At 32.0% G+C, this 16,122-nt stretch overlaps 1 protein-coding gene across 3 annotated transcripts; it reads left to right on the top strand.

Annotated features, from left to right (window-relative positions):
• The first annotated feature begins 436 nt into the window (after positions 1-436).
• Positions 437-15,691, top strand: LOC145580166 (transcription factor TCP2-like). 3 transcript variants are annotated; one of them, XM_081637552.1, is made up of 5 exons: positions 437-661; positions 787-846; positions 1,584-1,649; positions 1,758-3,653; positions 15,469-15,691. In XM_081637552.1, the coding sequence occupies exon 4, from the start codon at positions 2,016-2,018 to the stop codon at positions 3,624-3,626; it is 1,611 nt and encodes a 536-aa protein (XP_081493678.1). In that variant the 5' UTR covers positions 437-661; positions 787-846; positions 1,584-1,649; positions 1,758-2,015; the 3' UTR covers positions 3,627-3,653; positions 15,469-15,691. The 3 variants fall into 3 exon arrangements, with proteins under 3 accessions (XP_081493678.1, XP_081493676.1, XP_081493677.1); XM_081637550.1 differs by having other exon boundaries at positions 439-661; positions 15,459-15,691; XM_081637551.1 differs by lacking the exon at positions 1,584-1,649 and having other exon boundaries at positions 439-661; positions 15,459-15,691.
• Positions 15,692-16,122: the final 431 nt, after the last annotated feature.

Genomic DNA, 16,122 nt, shown 5'->3' with positions numbered 1-16,122 from the left:
ATCGAAAAAAGTATTATTTTTATTCATTAAAATAAATAATTATTGTGTATTAATTTTAAAAAGTAAAGGCATTTGATGAAATAATTTTCCTAAGTAATGACATTTGGTGAAATAAGAATTGCATTAACGGAAAACTAACGTCCATATGCTATTAGTCGCACGAGGTGTCATTGTATTGTTTGTCAGTGGTATTTGGTGAACTTTGAAAACTTTAATGACATTTGGTGAATTTTGTAAGTAATTAGTGGCATTTGGTGAAATACCCGTAAAAATAACATAATAAAGGGCAAAATCGGAATGTAAAAGAGAGATATTTAAGGGGGTAGAAACGGTGAAGTGTCGTCTGTCCTTTCCCGATAAGACCGGTGGTTGCTCAAATGGGGGAAAGCTTAGGGCATTGATCCTCGAGCACATACATATACATACAAACACACCTTCTCTTTCTCTCTTTTTCCTTCATTTTTCCTACTGTTCACTCATTATCCGGCAACTCATTTTATTAATTCAAATAAAAAATATTAATTAATTTTAAAATTTAATTCTCCCGACACAACAAAAACATTCAAATTTCAAACCCTACTCTTTCCCCTTTCTTTCTTCATTTTCCTTATTACAACTGAATTAACTGATTTCTCTTCACATTAATGCTTTATTTATTTGGGTAATTTTATTTTCTATCTTTCCGCATTTTTTGGAGCTTAATTTTAATTAGGAAATTCCCATTTATATTAAAATTTAATTAAGATCTTTATTCTAAATAATAATCTTAAAATTTTGGTTCAACAGGTTAGAAAGAGTATTGCGAAAGTTGTAGATCCAAGAACCTGAGAGCTAGTAATTACGCAGGTAAATTTAAAGCTTGTATTAATGCCCTCGTCGTCGTCACTGTCGTCTTTAAAAAAAAATATTTACAGCTAATTAAGCTAGCTAAATTAATATGAGTAATTATCATAGCCATTAATCCCAATCTAAACCAGAAAAAGCTGAAAGAAACTTTGATAATATGATGATGATCAAAGGTTATTAATATTATTGTTGTTTAGCTTAGAGAGAGAAAGGGAGAGAAAAAATAGGCTTTTTGGGGTTAATTAGCTTTTTCGAGAGCATAAAAAAGTCTTGGTTTTAGGTATGTGCTTAACTATAAACAATTTCAGATCTCAACTTACACCTCACTAGCTACTGTACTAACTTAGCTATCTACCTATGTCTAAACTAAAAATAACTTCATAATAGCCTTTTTTTTTTTTTTTTTTTTGAAACCAACTTCATACTAGCTTATTACACTCTCTTTAGTACTTGTACTGCTTGAATTTTTATTATAAATTATTATTATTGTTAACTTAGTATCTGACGCTCCTTTTTATACTTTCATTTCCATTCTTTTTATTAAAAATGTACTAATACTTGTACATTTTCTATTTTTAAGAAATTATTTTTTATTGCATTTAATGAAAATAATAAATTTACATTGTTGTAATGTAATAATAACATACAATACCGAGTGCGGTTAGTGGTTATTGTGTGCTGTTGAAGTGCTTCAGTTTTTGTTTTGAATTTTGTTGATTAATTATTTATCACTGCAGAAAAATAAAAAAGAGCTTGCTTTAAAGAGACAAGAGGCTGCTTACTGTAGCAGTGTTTCAGCAGCAGTACATACTGAATTCTGAATTGTGATTAAAGCATTTTTTATATTTTCGTTTTATGTTTTTTCTTCTATGTATTTATTTATTTTTTCTTTTTTTTTTTCTTTGTTGCAGAAAAAGCCACAATAACTCTGATACATCGTCATCAATGCATAAGAGATAGGACATACTAATAACAGCCTCACCACCCTCAAAATTCTAAAGAAAAAAAATAAGAGAGAAAAAAACTGAAATATCTATTTTCTTTTATTTTTTTACTTTTATTGCTCACACTTCTGACAGCTGGGAGGAAAAGAGGCAAGTAGGAAGGAGGAGCAAAAGAAAGAAAAAAAAGCTGATATTTATTTGTGGTTATTATGAAAGTGGGATGGTATGGAGGTGGACGAGATTCAGAGTTCACAACAAGCTTGCAAGTACTCTAGGGTTAATTCTAATGGTAGAATTGATACTTCTAAGATAGGAGGGGGAGGTAGTGGTGGGCACGACAACGCCGGCCGAGGAGGAGATGAAGTAGAGGAAACAGACCTCCGCCGGGCTATCGTGCCCACCACCACTACCTCCACCAACCCCGTTGCTGTAACGGGAAACGGCAGCAGCGGAGGGGTAGGAGGGGATATGCAAGTGGGGAGTAGTAACAGGTTTGGGAGGCAGTGGCAACCTTCATCTAGGATAATTAGGGTTTCAAGGGCGAGTGGAGGGAAAGACCGTCATAGTAAGGTGTTGACGGCGAAAGGGCCAAGAGATCGTCGTGTTAGACTGTCTGTTACTACTGCAATCCAGTTCTATGATCTGCAAGACAGGTTGGGGTATGACCAGCCAAGTAAAGCGGTTGAGTGGCTGATTAAAGCGGCTGCAGATGCTATCAACGATCTTCCGTCTTTGAATACTAGCAGTTTTCCGCCGGAGACTCCGAGGCAGTTGAGTGATGAACGTAAGCCTGTTCTAAATGGTGTAGATTCAGCAGATGTGGAGTTAGATGGTGACCCTAGTTATGGTCAGAACCAGCAACAAATGAGTACAAAATCAGGGTGTTGTAGCAACAATTCGGAAACAAGTAAAGGATCTGGTCTGTCGCTATGTCGGTCTGAGAACCGAGTTAAGGCAAGGGAAAGAGCGAGGGAGAGGAGGACGGCGAAGGATAAGGAAAGAGATGGTGAACCATCAAGGGTTAGTGTTGCTTCCCATCAACATAATCAACACCATCAGAATGTAAGCTCAATGCCTCAAACATCATCTTTCACTCAGTTATTGACGGCAGGTATGAGCAATCTGAATGAAAGTAACAACGGAGCAGCAGCGAGCTCGAGCCCTTCGCCTCATCACCGTGTAGATTCAGAAGTAGATTTGTTTCATAAACACTCAAGAGGAGGAGGCAGTAACAACAATCAGTGGTTATCATCAGCAGCTGCTGCAAGTACAACTCCTATGGCAGATTACTTTGGGACCGGACTCATGGGCCTATCCTCATCTCGGGCAGGTCAGATCCAAATGGGAAACAATCCATCATCACTCCCCCAAGTGATGACCCTTTCATCCTTTGGGGGGTCGGAAAATCATCAGCATCAGTCTCACCATGATCAACTTTACCAACACCAGCATTTCCCCTTCATGTCAGACCAACAACACCTAATACAAGTCGCAAACGCAGCGGCCTCACCCGGAGCGAGTGGGGGAGGAAATGACTATAACTTAAATTTCAGCATTTCCTCTTCCTCTACTCCTACTCCCAGCTTAGCCGCTGGTTTCAATAATAGGGGGACCCTTCAGTCCAATTCTCCGTCTCTGTTGCCTTACCTCCAAAGGTTTTCTACTACAGACGGATCAAGCTTGCCCTTCTTCCTTAGCAATGCAACAGTTTCTTCCGCGTCACCAACGATTATCGAAAACCACCACCACCACCAGCAGTTTCAGCCACCAGGGTTGCAGCTCTATTACAGTGACGGAAACCGGCTATCAGACCAGAAGGGGAAAGGAAAGAACTGAAAATTCTTCACAAATCATATTCAGTTTGTAAGTTCTACCCTTCCTTAACCTATTTTAAAATTTTATCTTAATGTCTTACTGTTTTTCATTTCTGTAAAATTTAACCAGTTTGATTGATAGTCTTTTGCTAAACTTTCCACTTGTGGGCCATATTTTTCTGATATGATCCTTCAAAAGTTGCTTGTTGCATTATTACTTTTTGGATTGACGTATTATAAATTCATGGTACTGTGAAAATAAAGGCTTAGCTTTTTTGGTAATCATTAAAATATAAATAAACCTTCTTGTTATTTGGTAATGTATAATTGTTGTTGTATTTTATCAAAGTATAAATGCTTATTGTTATACTATATAGTTTGTCTTATATGATTTATATGCGTGGATTTTGGTGATTAGGATTCGGCTAGTTGTCTGGAATTTTAAATTTGTGTTGCTGAATTGTTGTCCTAAAATAAGATTGTAAGTAAACAGGTGTTGATAATCCACCTTGTGACCCAATAAACCTTTACAGAGAATTGCACAGAAGATATGGGGTTTGAGTTGGATTTAGAAACCCAATGACATATGCTCCCCAATTAAACTCTTGTCTGAAATACCCAATGTGTTTGCAATGTGTGTTTGTAATTAATTGGCAACCACCTTGTTTTAGTCATTGGTTGGTATGTTCTTCTACACATGTTAAATCCAGTGCTCTGATACAATTTTGAATGGGTTAATTAATTATAGAGTTTTTGAATGGACTTTCACCTTGAATAGGATTGTTAATGGGTTAATTAATTATAGAGTTTTTGAATCGGCTTTCACCTCGATTAGGATTTTGAATGGGTTAATTAATTATAGAGTTTTTGAATCGACTTTCATCTTGAATAGGATTTTGAATGAGTATATTAATTATAGATTGTTTGAATCGACTTTCACCTTTTAAAGAATTGTTATTTATTTTGTATTGAGTAAATATCATTTAATCACACTAGTAACACCTATTTCTCTAATAGTTTAAAAAGGAGATAAGCTAAAATACGGTCTTTGAACTATGACATTAGTTGCATATTTGGTCTCTTATCTTTCAAATGAGGCAAATTCGTCCCTCTACCACCCTTGCCTCACCATTTCTGGTGGAGAAACTTATAAATCAGCAAAGTTTGAGGATGTATGCTGCCAACTAAGTAAAAGTTAAGGGACTTATCCTATTTAGCATTTGTTTAGGGATTAAAAATCATTATTTTTTATTTTATTTTATTTTTTTTGGTCAGCTACTAATATTTATTATTTATTATGTACAAATTTTGATTAAAATGAAAGAAAACATACCCAAATTTTTTGCTTTTTTAAAACATTAAATAACATTTTTTTTAAAAAAAATGTCTTAAAAGGTTTAAAGAAGAAAATTAAAAATGACTTAAAAAATTAAATACTTCGACTTTCTTTCAAAAAAAAAATTAAATACTTCGAATTAAAGAAATAGGAAAAGGAAAAATAAAGAAAGAAGGGAAGAGGAAAAAAAATATAAAGAAAATTAAAATTAAAAAAAAAAAAAAAGGGTCAGCCTTCACTTCTTTTCTTTCGGTTTGGCTGCTCTAATTGGGGGAAATAATCCCCTACTTTGCACCTCATTAATGATCATCAGCAATCACCATTTTTTAATTGCAGCCTTTGATTTATTTTGTGATTTAATCTTGGCCTCCCGATTTTATTAATTTTATACAAGCTCATGCGCAATATAGTTCGACCGAACCGGAGGTTTGGATTGCGTGGTTGATTAATGACGGTGGTGAGGCTACATACTGGTGGAGATGGGATTGTGTGTTTGTGGCAGGTTATTGGTGATGTGGGGTGAGAAAAGGTGGAAAATCCTATTTTTTTTTTCGGAAATTCTATAGTTTTATTAATGCAAATCATAACCAAAATATTAATGTTGATGGAAAACAAAAATTAATGTTAGTTAAAAGATTCCCAAAACCTGACAAAAAAAAATAAAAATAAAAAATTTAATGAATCATGGTTCTTAAACTTTTGCTAATTAGGATAGATCTCTAAACTTTTTTTTAAATATTATTTTATATTTTGCCACATGGGCACTTTATTCCTTAAACTTTGGTGACTCATCTTTTTTCCACCGAAAAAGTAAGTTATGGGTGGTTGAGGGACTAATTTGTTTCGTTTGAAAAATGAGGGATCAAAATGCTATAAATACTAAAGTTGAGGAACCGTATTCTAGCTTAACTCGTTTAAAAAGCAATATTTATTTTCTATAGCCCGGTCGACAAAAGTGATGCATTATGGTTTTTCAAAATTTTTACAGAGTACAATTTTTTGGTTGATAAAAATATTATTGTACAATTTAACGGGCGTACAAGATCAAAATAAATCTACAAGAATGCACCTAATTTTATTTATGTCCCAGATGCCACCATTAATATTTAATAGCTTGGTTCTTCCTTGATGTACTGCCGTCTACACTGAGTTGAACCTAAAACATCTTTCCTTGACTAATTTTTCCTTCAAACTTTTATTTTAAAGTTAACACCCTAGAACCCATTTTAATTTGATGTCTTGTTATAGTCCTCTTTCTAGGTCCTCAAAGATATGCCTTCGGTTCCCACAATCATTAAAAGAAAAAACAATCTTAGCCTTTACTCGAAAGGATACATATAATCTTACATTGTACAAGTTTATTTTATTTATTTATTTTTATTTATTTTTTAATTTTTTATTTGTATACATTTTTATAACACTGAAGTACATACATTGGAAAAAAAAAAAAACATTAAAATATGTTATATGTTGACTTTATAATTTTGGAAAAATTTTAAATTACCACCAAAAAATATATCTATTTTCAAAATAACCATGCGTTTAATTTTTTATTTTATTTTACCACCCCTTAAATTAAAAAACTACTCAAATTACCACTCATTTACAAATTCTGGTGGATTTCTCTTATGTGGACCCCACCCAATGACTCTTAGTGGTGACAGGAAGAAGACAATCAGTAGTAGTAGTAGTAGTTGCAATTCAGACAGCAAGCTCTTGGTTTTTTTAGTTGTTTTCTTTTGGTTTTAGGTTGTGTTGTACTCAATAAACTGGTTTAAGAGAGAGGTGGAGTGAAAACAAGGCTGATTGTAATGCTTAGGCATAGCCGTTAGTTGCCGTTGGGTGGGTCCACATAACAAAAATTCACCGGAATTTTAAAATGGGTGGAAATCTAAATAGTTTTTTAATTTAAGAGGTGGTAAATTAAAATAAAAATTTAAACGGATGGTTATTTTGAAAATGGATAAATTTTTGGGTGGTAATTTAAAAATTTTCTTATAATTTTCAATTTCTCAAAAAATTGCAATTTGGGGATGGGTAATGGATTTTAAGGGAAAAAAAAAAAAGAATAGATAAAAATAAGGAAAAATGGAAATAAATAATCTCACCGGTGCGTAGTCTGACAATAACAATCCCACGTTTTGATTATTACGAGACAATCCCACCTTGATATGTCATTTTCTTTTAACAGACCTTTTTACCCACAACCTCTTAAACAGGTACAGGTTAAATGTTTTTTTTATTTTTTGTAAAGCCTCGTGTCGCCTAGAAATTGGCCAAAATAAAAAAAAATTAAAAACAAAAACAAGTAAAAAAAATTAAAAATAAAAAACCCACAACCTTCCCCAACCACCGTGAAACCATAGTGAAACCATAACCCCACCAAAAATCGGCCGGCCGCCACCCTAAACCCCCCAACGGCCGGCCAGAACCCCTTGACCCAAATCCCACCTTCATAACTATCATAGCCAGCACCAAAATCACCCCCATGCACTAATTGCCACCCCGAAACCACCATAACCACCACCGAAATCAATCCCTGAACCAAATCCCACCCCGAAAACCTCCATAACCACCACAACCATCACCGTCGAACTCCATCCCAGCCCGAAAAATCCTACCCAACCTCCTTAACTACACAGAAAACCCCCATCTCAGCCTCGAAAATCCTCTTTAAACGCCCTAAAAACACAACCTTGGTGCCGGCTGGCCGTTTTTGATGGCTAAGAGTGCGGCCCGCCGGGTAGGGGCTAGGTTTTCACGGTGGGGTGGGTGGTGGTTCTTTTTTTTTTTTTTTAATTTTTGTTTTTTTGTATTATTTTAAAAAATAAAATGAACCTATTAAAATCTAACAAGTGGCATATAACTTATAAAAATAGGTCACCAACAAGTCAAGGTCTATTAAAAGAAAATAACATACATACCAAGGTGGGATTATCTCGTAATAATCAAAAGGTGGGATTATTATTGTCAAACCACCCAAAGGTGGGATTATTTATTTCCATTTTTCGTAAAAATAAAGATTGACTCATGTGACGAAGAAAGAAAGAAAGAAAATATGTACAAAAAAGGTAACGTTGCAATATTTGTAACTTGCTATAAAAGACATTTGTTGCAATATAGTAAAATATGTGAATATAAATGGATTTTAGTCGAAAACTATTTACTAAAATAGAAATTTTGTAAGAAATTATTTAATAAAAAAATGTAGTGAGAAACTACTTATTTAATACTCCTTCCGTTTTAAATACTTGCTCAACTCTCCATTTTCGGCCGTTTTAAATACTTGCTTTATTTTCTTATTTGGAAAGTTTTTATAATTTTTAATTCAATTCTCTCACCTATTGGACCCAACATAAATTATATTTTATTAATTTCATAATTTCTCTACTTCAATTCTCTCAACTATTTTTGTTTTTTATAATTTTTTATTCTTCCACCTACCCCACTACCTTCATATTTTATAATTTCTCCTAAAATTTTGCGTATGGAGAAATGAAGCAAGTATTTAAAAATAGAGGAAGTAAAATTTAAAATGTTATAAACTACAACCTCTGCCTGGATTTCTGTCGCTAATCCAACATTAACCCATTTCAAAACACACTCGAAACCACTGCTTTCATCTCTAAAACCAACAAAACCTGAACACTTGAAACCACCCTCCAACCCTAAAACCACTAGCACTTCCCCCAAAATCCACCATCCCGTAGCTCGAAACTACCTCATCCAACTTGGAATATCTCTAACCACCCTATAATTGTGTTACTACTAAGAAAGCCAACCATTGTGGTGATTTCGATGATGTTTTGAGGTGGGTTAACAATGAAAACAAATGGAATTCGACACGGGTAATATTTTACAGCATTTTACCCTTTAAGAGATAGTTTCTTACAACATTTTTATATTATATAGTTTCTCACAAAATCTAGATTTTTTTTTTTTTATAGTTTCTCACAAAATCTAGGTTTCTTTTGATAGTTTCTCACAAAAATTCCTATATAAACCACTCACTTGCTTTACTTGTACAATATAAAGTTAATAAAAAAATAATGTTTCATTTAACCGTGTGTAGTCAAAGTGATGCATTCATTTTGTAACAAAGGAAGTACTCCAATAATTAATTGTAGTTATCTAAAGCGGATGTTTTTCACACATTTTTTTTTCTAGTAAATTTTTAAAAAGGCAAAATTGGCCAAATAGCAAGAACTTTTAACAAGTTGTATGCAGCAGCATGAATTTTGACTAATAGTCGTAAAAGCATCAACTTCTTCATCGGGTGCACAAAATATCATAAATGAAACCCAATGTAGGTGGATTTTGTTGAAGACGCGTAATCTTTAAAAAGTTATTAATTTTTTGCAAATTTTGACATCAAATTTAGTCCTTCATGTCCAAATTAACACAAGACCTTAATAGAGACATTTTATAGCACGTAAATTGATGTATTTTGATAAATTTTTTGCCAAATTTGATTAAAATTGACTCAAGTAAAATGACTCTAAACACCTTATATGTTCATTTTTACTGCATGCAAATTGAGGTTACACAATCCGAGATGATTTTTGACAATTTTAAAGTATTACTCCCGCTGTGTGTTTTTATAAGCTAGAGTTGAATTTGCATATTTGCCAAGATACAACTGTGACTATCTATATCCTTGTCTTCAAAAAAATCTCTATTTTGAATTTCATTTATAATATTTTGTGCACCCAATGAAAAGATTTGTGTTGTTATAGTTATTAGTCAAAGTTCATGTTGTTACGTGCGCCTTGTTAGAAATTCGTGTTGTTGAGGCAAATCTCGCCTTTTAAAAATTGTGGTCAAAGTAAGACTTGTCTCTACATATTTAAGTAAAAAAGTATTAAAACTTAAAAGAATAAAAATAAATTATTGGAGTACCTGTATAGAGTGAAAAATAGGGACAAAAGTGGGGATTAGATGTAATGCTTTATTTAATTCACTTTATTTAAGGTTCTTAGCATTTATTTTAGACCAAATGAGAAACATAAAGCTCATATCAGATTATCAAATGATAAAAAGTATTATTCACTATTCTGTAATCAGTTTTCTTCATAATCATGAGTTTAATGAGTCAAACTAGTTTCGAATCATTTTATAACATATGTCATATATTATATGACTTTAAAGACAAAAAAAACCAAAAAACTAAAACGGGCTCATTTGACATTATAGTGGTTTTTTGTTTTATGTTTTTTTAAAAACCATATGATATATGTCATATAATAAATAAAAAATTAGTCAAACTTATAAAAATCATATTTTGAAAACTGACAATAAAAAAGAAGAAACACCTTTTTCTTGATTCTTGTTTTCTTTTTTTGTTTTTTTTAAAAAAAAAAACAGAAAATTAAAAACCAAAAACGATGTCAAACAAGCTGTAGATATTAATATTGAATGAGCCCTAAATTGAAGATTAATGTTTTTCTATAGCAATTGAAGATGAACTCTTAGTCAAGGCATAGGTTGGGAAGTCTATATTTTTATAGAATTGTAGAGAAGGGACTAGTAATTATGGTCTACAACACGTGTTGGAGATCATTTGTAAAATAAAAAGTGTCATGAAATACTTCGTATCTATGAAAAAGACTAGACTGCATGTTCATAGTCTATACAATGGTATTCACTTTGACAGTATGACCTCAATTTGATAAATTGTTGTTTACCATTGTTGTAAGTCTACAAAATTTTCATGTTACTTTGATTTGATTTGCATGTGTTTGTAACTTTGTAGCTGCAAACTCTTTCGTGTATCCATTTATATGGTGAGAGTGTCGTTCATTGGGCTTAGAGTCAGGTTCCCAACATAAGAGGTTGAAACATAGTGTAAGTGAAATATCTTGATTCTTGACCCTTGGTTATGTTTATAAGAGTTTGACATTACCAAGACTCAGCTCTTATAGAGAAGATTATAGATAATTAAGTGAAGAATCAAGGTGTTATTATAATATTATGCCTTGAATTTACATTGATGAGGTATCGACTTAGTGGTTATATTTGAGGGAATGTGTTTGATAGGTCACAGGTTTGAATCATTCAGTCCCATATGTAATTTACATTGTAGGACTTATTTACAAAAACAAAGTCTTAGTCCTAGAATATTTAGGATTGTGACAAAAAAAAAAAAAAAAAAAAAAAGTGCTTTAGAACTTAGACTAATTGGGAATTTGGCATATCTATGGTTGTTATTACTTGTGTAACATAATTCTAAATGCCTTTATTGTAAGCTCTTCTTCATCCCCATGTCACTTCAGCTTTTATTGTCTCTTTATTTCTGTTCAAGCAGTTGTTTCTTTTCTGTTTTGCTGTAGTAAATTTTGTTATCTTGGGTATAATTCTTGTTTCCATACTTCCCCTGTATTGCCCTTAGATTCTCACTATCCTTTTAAGGTTTTACTTGTACCCACAATAGGCCAACCAATAACTTTCAGCCACTACCAATTCCATCAAACTATACTTTTAAAGTGTTGAATAATAAGTGTATGTGGTGTCATTTCTTTGTCCTTTGTAAACTTTGAAAGAATTAAAGTGACTTTATCTTGATTACATTGTTTAGCTGTTCATTTTGAACTGGTGGTTGTCCAATTTTCTCAAGGTTCTATCTGGGGCCTCTATTAGGCTTCATTACACTTGATTCCTCTGCCTTCTTCCCCACCATTTCTCTTTGTGGGATGTTCTTTTTAATTAATATTCTAACAAATCACGAACGAGGGAGTCTGTCTTGTAAATATAATCATGAAATGACCATTCATCACAACAAATAAGACGAATATAAAAATATTGAATAAATTTTATAATTATATAGAAAGCACTCCTTTGATTTTTAAAATACGTATGAACACGACATGTGAAACTAATGTCACAAAAGATTTTTCATAAATATGTTCTCTAAGTGATCTCTAACTTTTATGTTATTAACCATATAACAAATTAACAATTATGATCGTGGTTTTATTAAAATATTAAAATACTAGAGGATCCTAGGATCATGATTATAGCAGTTGACATGGCACTTTTAAGGTTGGAATTATGGATAGAAAGTTGGAAACTAGTAGAGTTGTCCACGAAACTAACCTAACACGAAACACACTGCCTAATTGTAAGTGACTTAATCTAGATTTTGATCTGCATATACATAATAATTATGCTCTCAAGTAATCATTGTAAAGACATTTAATTATATTGAGATTTTTTGCTAGATGACATAAGAGAGGCACCAAGTTTGGATCAAGACACTAAGTATGCCAGATATGGAAGTGATAAGGACTTTCAAAGGTCAAATGAGTTATTAATTATTAGACCACTAATTGCTATCTCTAATACGAGTATATGTTTGTGTAATGTGACTCAATGCAAATTGAATGCGTCAAAATCATTGGCAATTGGAAAATCAACTGAAACAAATTAGTTGACAAGTATTATATTGATTACATGAGAGAACTAGAGAAGTAATAAGTTAGGACTTGGGTGCAGTTTAACCACATAAATACTCTAAGGTCTCGTTTGATTGTAACAATTTTATGTAGGCACTCAAAATTCCTAGGAAATGCATTATTGATGTGTTGTTTGGTTAATCAAAAAAGTGCAAAATGGAGGAAATAAAAATTCCTAGGAATTTCAATTTCCCACATAATGTGGGAATTCACTTACCCACCTCCCCCTAGGTCATTCAAATTTTCTAGGAATTGTAATTTTCCTAATGTCAATCAAACAAAGTAAAACAATTTTCTAAGAATTTGAAGAAGGAAATAATTTCCCATAAACTGTAAATTATCATGAAAAGTTAATTCCCATTGCAACCAAACAATTTCTAAAACTGAGACATCAAACACGTAACATAAGTTTGAATAAGATGATAGGTTTTGATGGTTATTGTTCTTATCTAGTCACTAGTGGACCATATCCGTTTAGGATAGTGAAGTATTGTCTTGCATATTAGGAATGATACTAAGTAGACCCTATCTCTAATGAATAGTGATATATTGTCTTGTCACTGTCTATTTTAATTTTGTCTGTTTATTTTATTTGATATGATATGATTTGATTTGAATTTTTCTAATTAAATTTGATGTGATGTGAATTTTCTAATCTAATCTATTTAATTTTCAAATTTGACAAAATGGTTTATTTATATGGTATTTTTAAGAAGAAATATATTTAGATTAGATGTTAAATTTGTATGAATGTGTTATTTAAGTTTATTTTATTTTATTAATTTTTTTGAATTTACAATTTATTAAAGTATTTAAAGTATTTTCATTAACAAAAAAACACAATTACAAAAATGATTTGATGTGATATAATTTGATATGAAGAATTATGAAATAAGCAATACATTTGCTTGGAAAAGTTGAGCCGTACATAAACTCAATTAGATAAAAAAAAAAAAATCTCTTTGACATCAACAGAAACATGAATTTTGTTTACTACTAAACCTTTGACTTTGTACCATCTATATATAAAATAAATAAATTATTAGTAAATATAGATAATAATCTAAAGCTTTTATTTATTTATTTATTTATTTTTTCTTACCTGTTCTAGTTTATCAATTTTTTCATCTTTTACTACTGTATTTTATGTCTTTTATTCTACATTTAATCTTGTTACTTACAATTTAACAACTACCATCTACTTACATTTAATTCCTTAACATGTTACTTAGCATTAATTTTTTGGGGATTAAGACTTTGATTGTTGTTGTTGTAAGTCATTAATACCCCACTTATTATGTATATCGCGGATGCCATCTTTAGCCTATCAGTATTAGTCCTTTTCATTGAAATGTTGGATAAGATGGGTTGAAATGGTGAAAATTCATGGAAGGATTGCATTAGTATATCAGAAGTCAAGTTCATTTGTCTAATATAGTTTAAATGTGGAATCCAATGCCATTTGAATCTGCTTGTTAATGTCAAAGTTAGAAAAACCTGAAGTTGATTGATGTTTTTACTTTACAAAAGTAGATGGTAGTTGTTATAAACTTGTCAAGTTTTAAACCTTGGCATGCACTCTTGCAACGTTAAAACATGAAGTGGGATATGTAATGTGATGAGGTCTATATGCTTCCTTTATTTATCAAGTTTATATCTATTCTCTAACATTAAAATAACTTTGTTGTCACAATCATTAGTAAATTTTGTTATTAGTAAAATCACCAAAAGATAGAAGACCCATTTAGGGCCTGTTCTCATACGTTTATTTTCAGTTCATTTCAATTCAGTTCATTTCAGCTCAGTTTTAATAAGTTCAGTTCAGTTCAGTTCAGTTTATGTCTAATGATATAAAGCCAAATTTCATTCTTTTAACCTCTTATTACAACAATGACAATAATAATAATAATAATAATAATAATAATAATAATAATAATAATAATAATAATAATAATAATAATAATAATAATAATGATACAATTCATTGTTCAAATGGTTATATTTTTTTGATACACATTTTCATAATCGTTTAGTTCTTCGACCTTTTCAAAAAAAAAATATTTTAATTATATAGTATATTTTTCTTAAATATTTTAGTATTTATATTTGTATATACACATATGTATAATAATAAATAATCAAAGATCACTAATCCTTAGTTAAAAATCACTAATTAATAAGTTCAGTTCAGTTCTGCTCAACTCAGTTCAGTTCAGTTTAGCTAAGTTCAGTCAATGAGAACAGACCCTTAGTATAGATTTGGATATGCATCTTAGAAGACTAGTAAATTTTGCTCGTGTTATGTTGTAATTAGTTGGTTGCCATCTTAGTACTACGGTGCTAAACAAAGCCTTAATTCTAGGCGGTATCAGAAAGAGTCATTTCATTACTAAGTAGGTTACTAAATTATCTCAAATTAATACTCTGTACTAACAGAGTTAGACTGTTATAATTGATGTCTCGTAATACTTGAGGTTGAGATCGATCTTCCCACCACTACTAATAACTTTTGCACCATCTTAAAAGACAGCCACACACTTCTAATCTACCCGCCCAAATAAATTGGATTGTCTTATTGATTATCGAGATTAACTAGGAGTCTTTAACAGCAGTGTAGCTAGGGAAGGGGGAAATGCCTCTTTTAAGTTGAGGAAGCAAAATCTGACAAATGGCACAATACCACTTTGATTGAAGCCTTATTCTCTGTACTCAAGTGTTTTATTACACCCTTTTTCTTTTTAAACGTGCCTATAATTCTAAAATTTTGTCATAGAACTCGTAGTGTTATGTAGTTTTATAAGTCAATTACTAGTACTCCATTTTGCTTTGTTGATGAAAATAAATTTACCAACAAATTAACATGACAGACATAACCTTGTGAATATAGACTTGTTATAAGCTATGAAGTTTGTTTGATATTTTGAACAAATTGATTGGAGTAATGTTTGAATGTTGTTGATGAATTTCTAGCATTTTCGTTCTGTTTTATGCTACATGCCATTCGTATATAGCTCTATGTAAATGTGTTTTTACTTTGACTGATACTAACATAGTGTTGTTTGTGAAGTTTTGTGCAGGTAGACATTGATGGAGCAACGTAAATGGAAGCCCCTGAGTCCCTCAAGAGAATGCAGATTATACCTGTTCAAGTTCTTTACTTGTGAATTCAATGCTTCTGATTTTGTTTGGATTCTTAATTTTAAAATTTTCCCAATTTGTAGTCAATGTAGTTTGATTCACATTGATGTAGTTGAATTTGTTAATTTATGTGAAAGCAAAGTCGTGTGTTTTGATCTGCAACGTACATTTTTTTTAATCGCTAGTGGTAATTATGATTCTTGGTTTTGTATACTCATGGAATTACAGGACTAGTGTTAAAAATAGTTAGCAAATTTTTTCTTTACTGATTGGCAGGAAGGCAGCAGACTCCCAACCATCCTAACCAGGAAGGCAGCAGACTCCCAACCATCCTAACCACGAAGGCAGCAAACTACTTTTCTTTCCTGATTGGCAGCTTGTCGACGGCCATTCCAGCTCCTCTTGTCGCCGGCAACAACCCATTTAAGAGCCTATTTGCAGAAGCTTGCACTCCAGTAGGGCTGGCAATGGATCGGAGGTGAATCGGATGGAGCTTAATCCACCTCCATCCGCCAACGATCCATCCGTCATCCAACCCATCCATCACTATTTAATTCTTCATCCACATCCAATCCATCCATCATCCGCGGATG

Source organism: Chenopodium album, chromosome 14, assembly GCF_948465745.1.
Source record: "Chenopodium album chromosome 14, dcCheAlbu1.1, whole genome shotgun sequence".
In the NCBI taxonomy this organism is placed as follows: Eukaryota; Viridiplantae; Streptophyta; class Magnoliopsida; order Caryophyllales; family Amaranthaceae; genus Chenopodium; species Chenopodium album.
This window is presented reverse-complemented; position numbering and strand designations above follow the sequence as displayed.

Coding starts and splice junctions, on each gene's coding strand:
- LOC145580166 (XM_081637552.1), top strand. CDS start 2,016: ATGGAGGTGGACGAGATTCAGAGTTCACAACAAGCTTGCAAGTACTCT.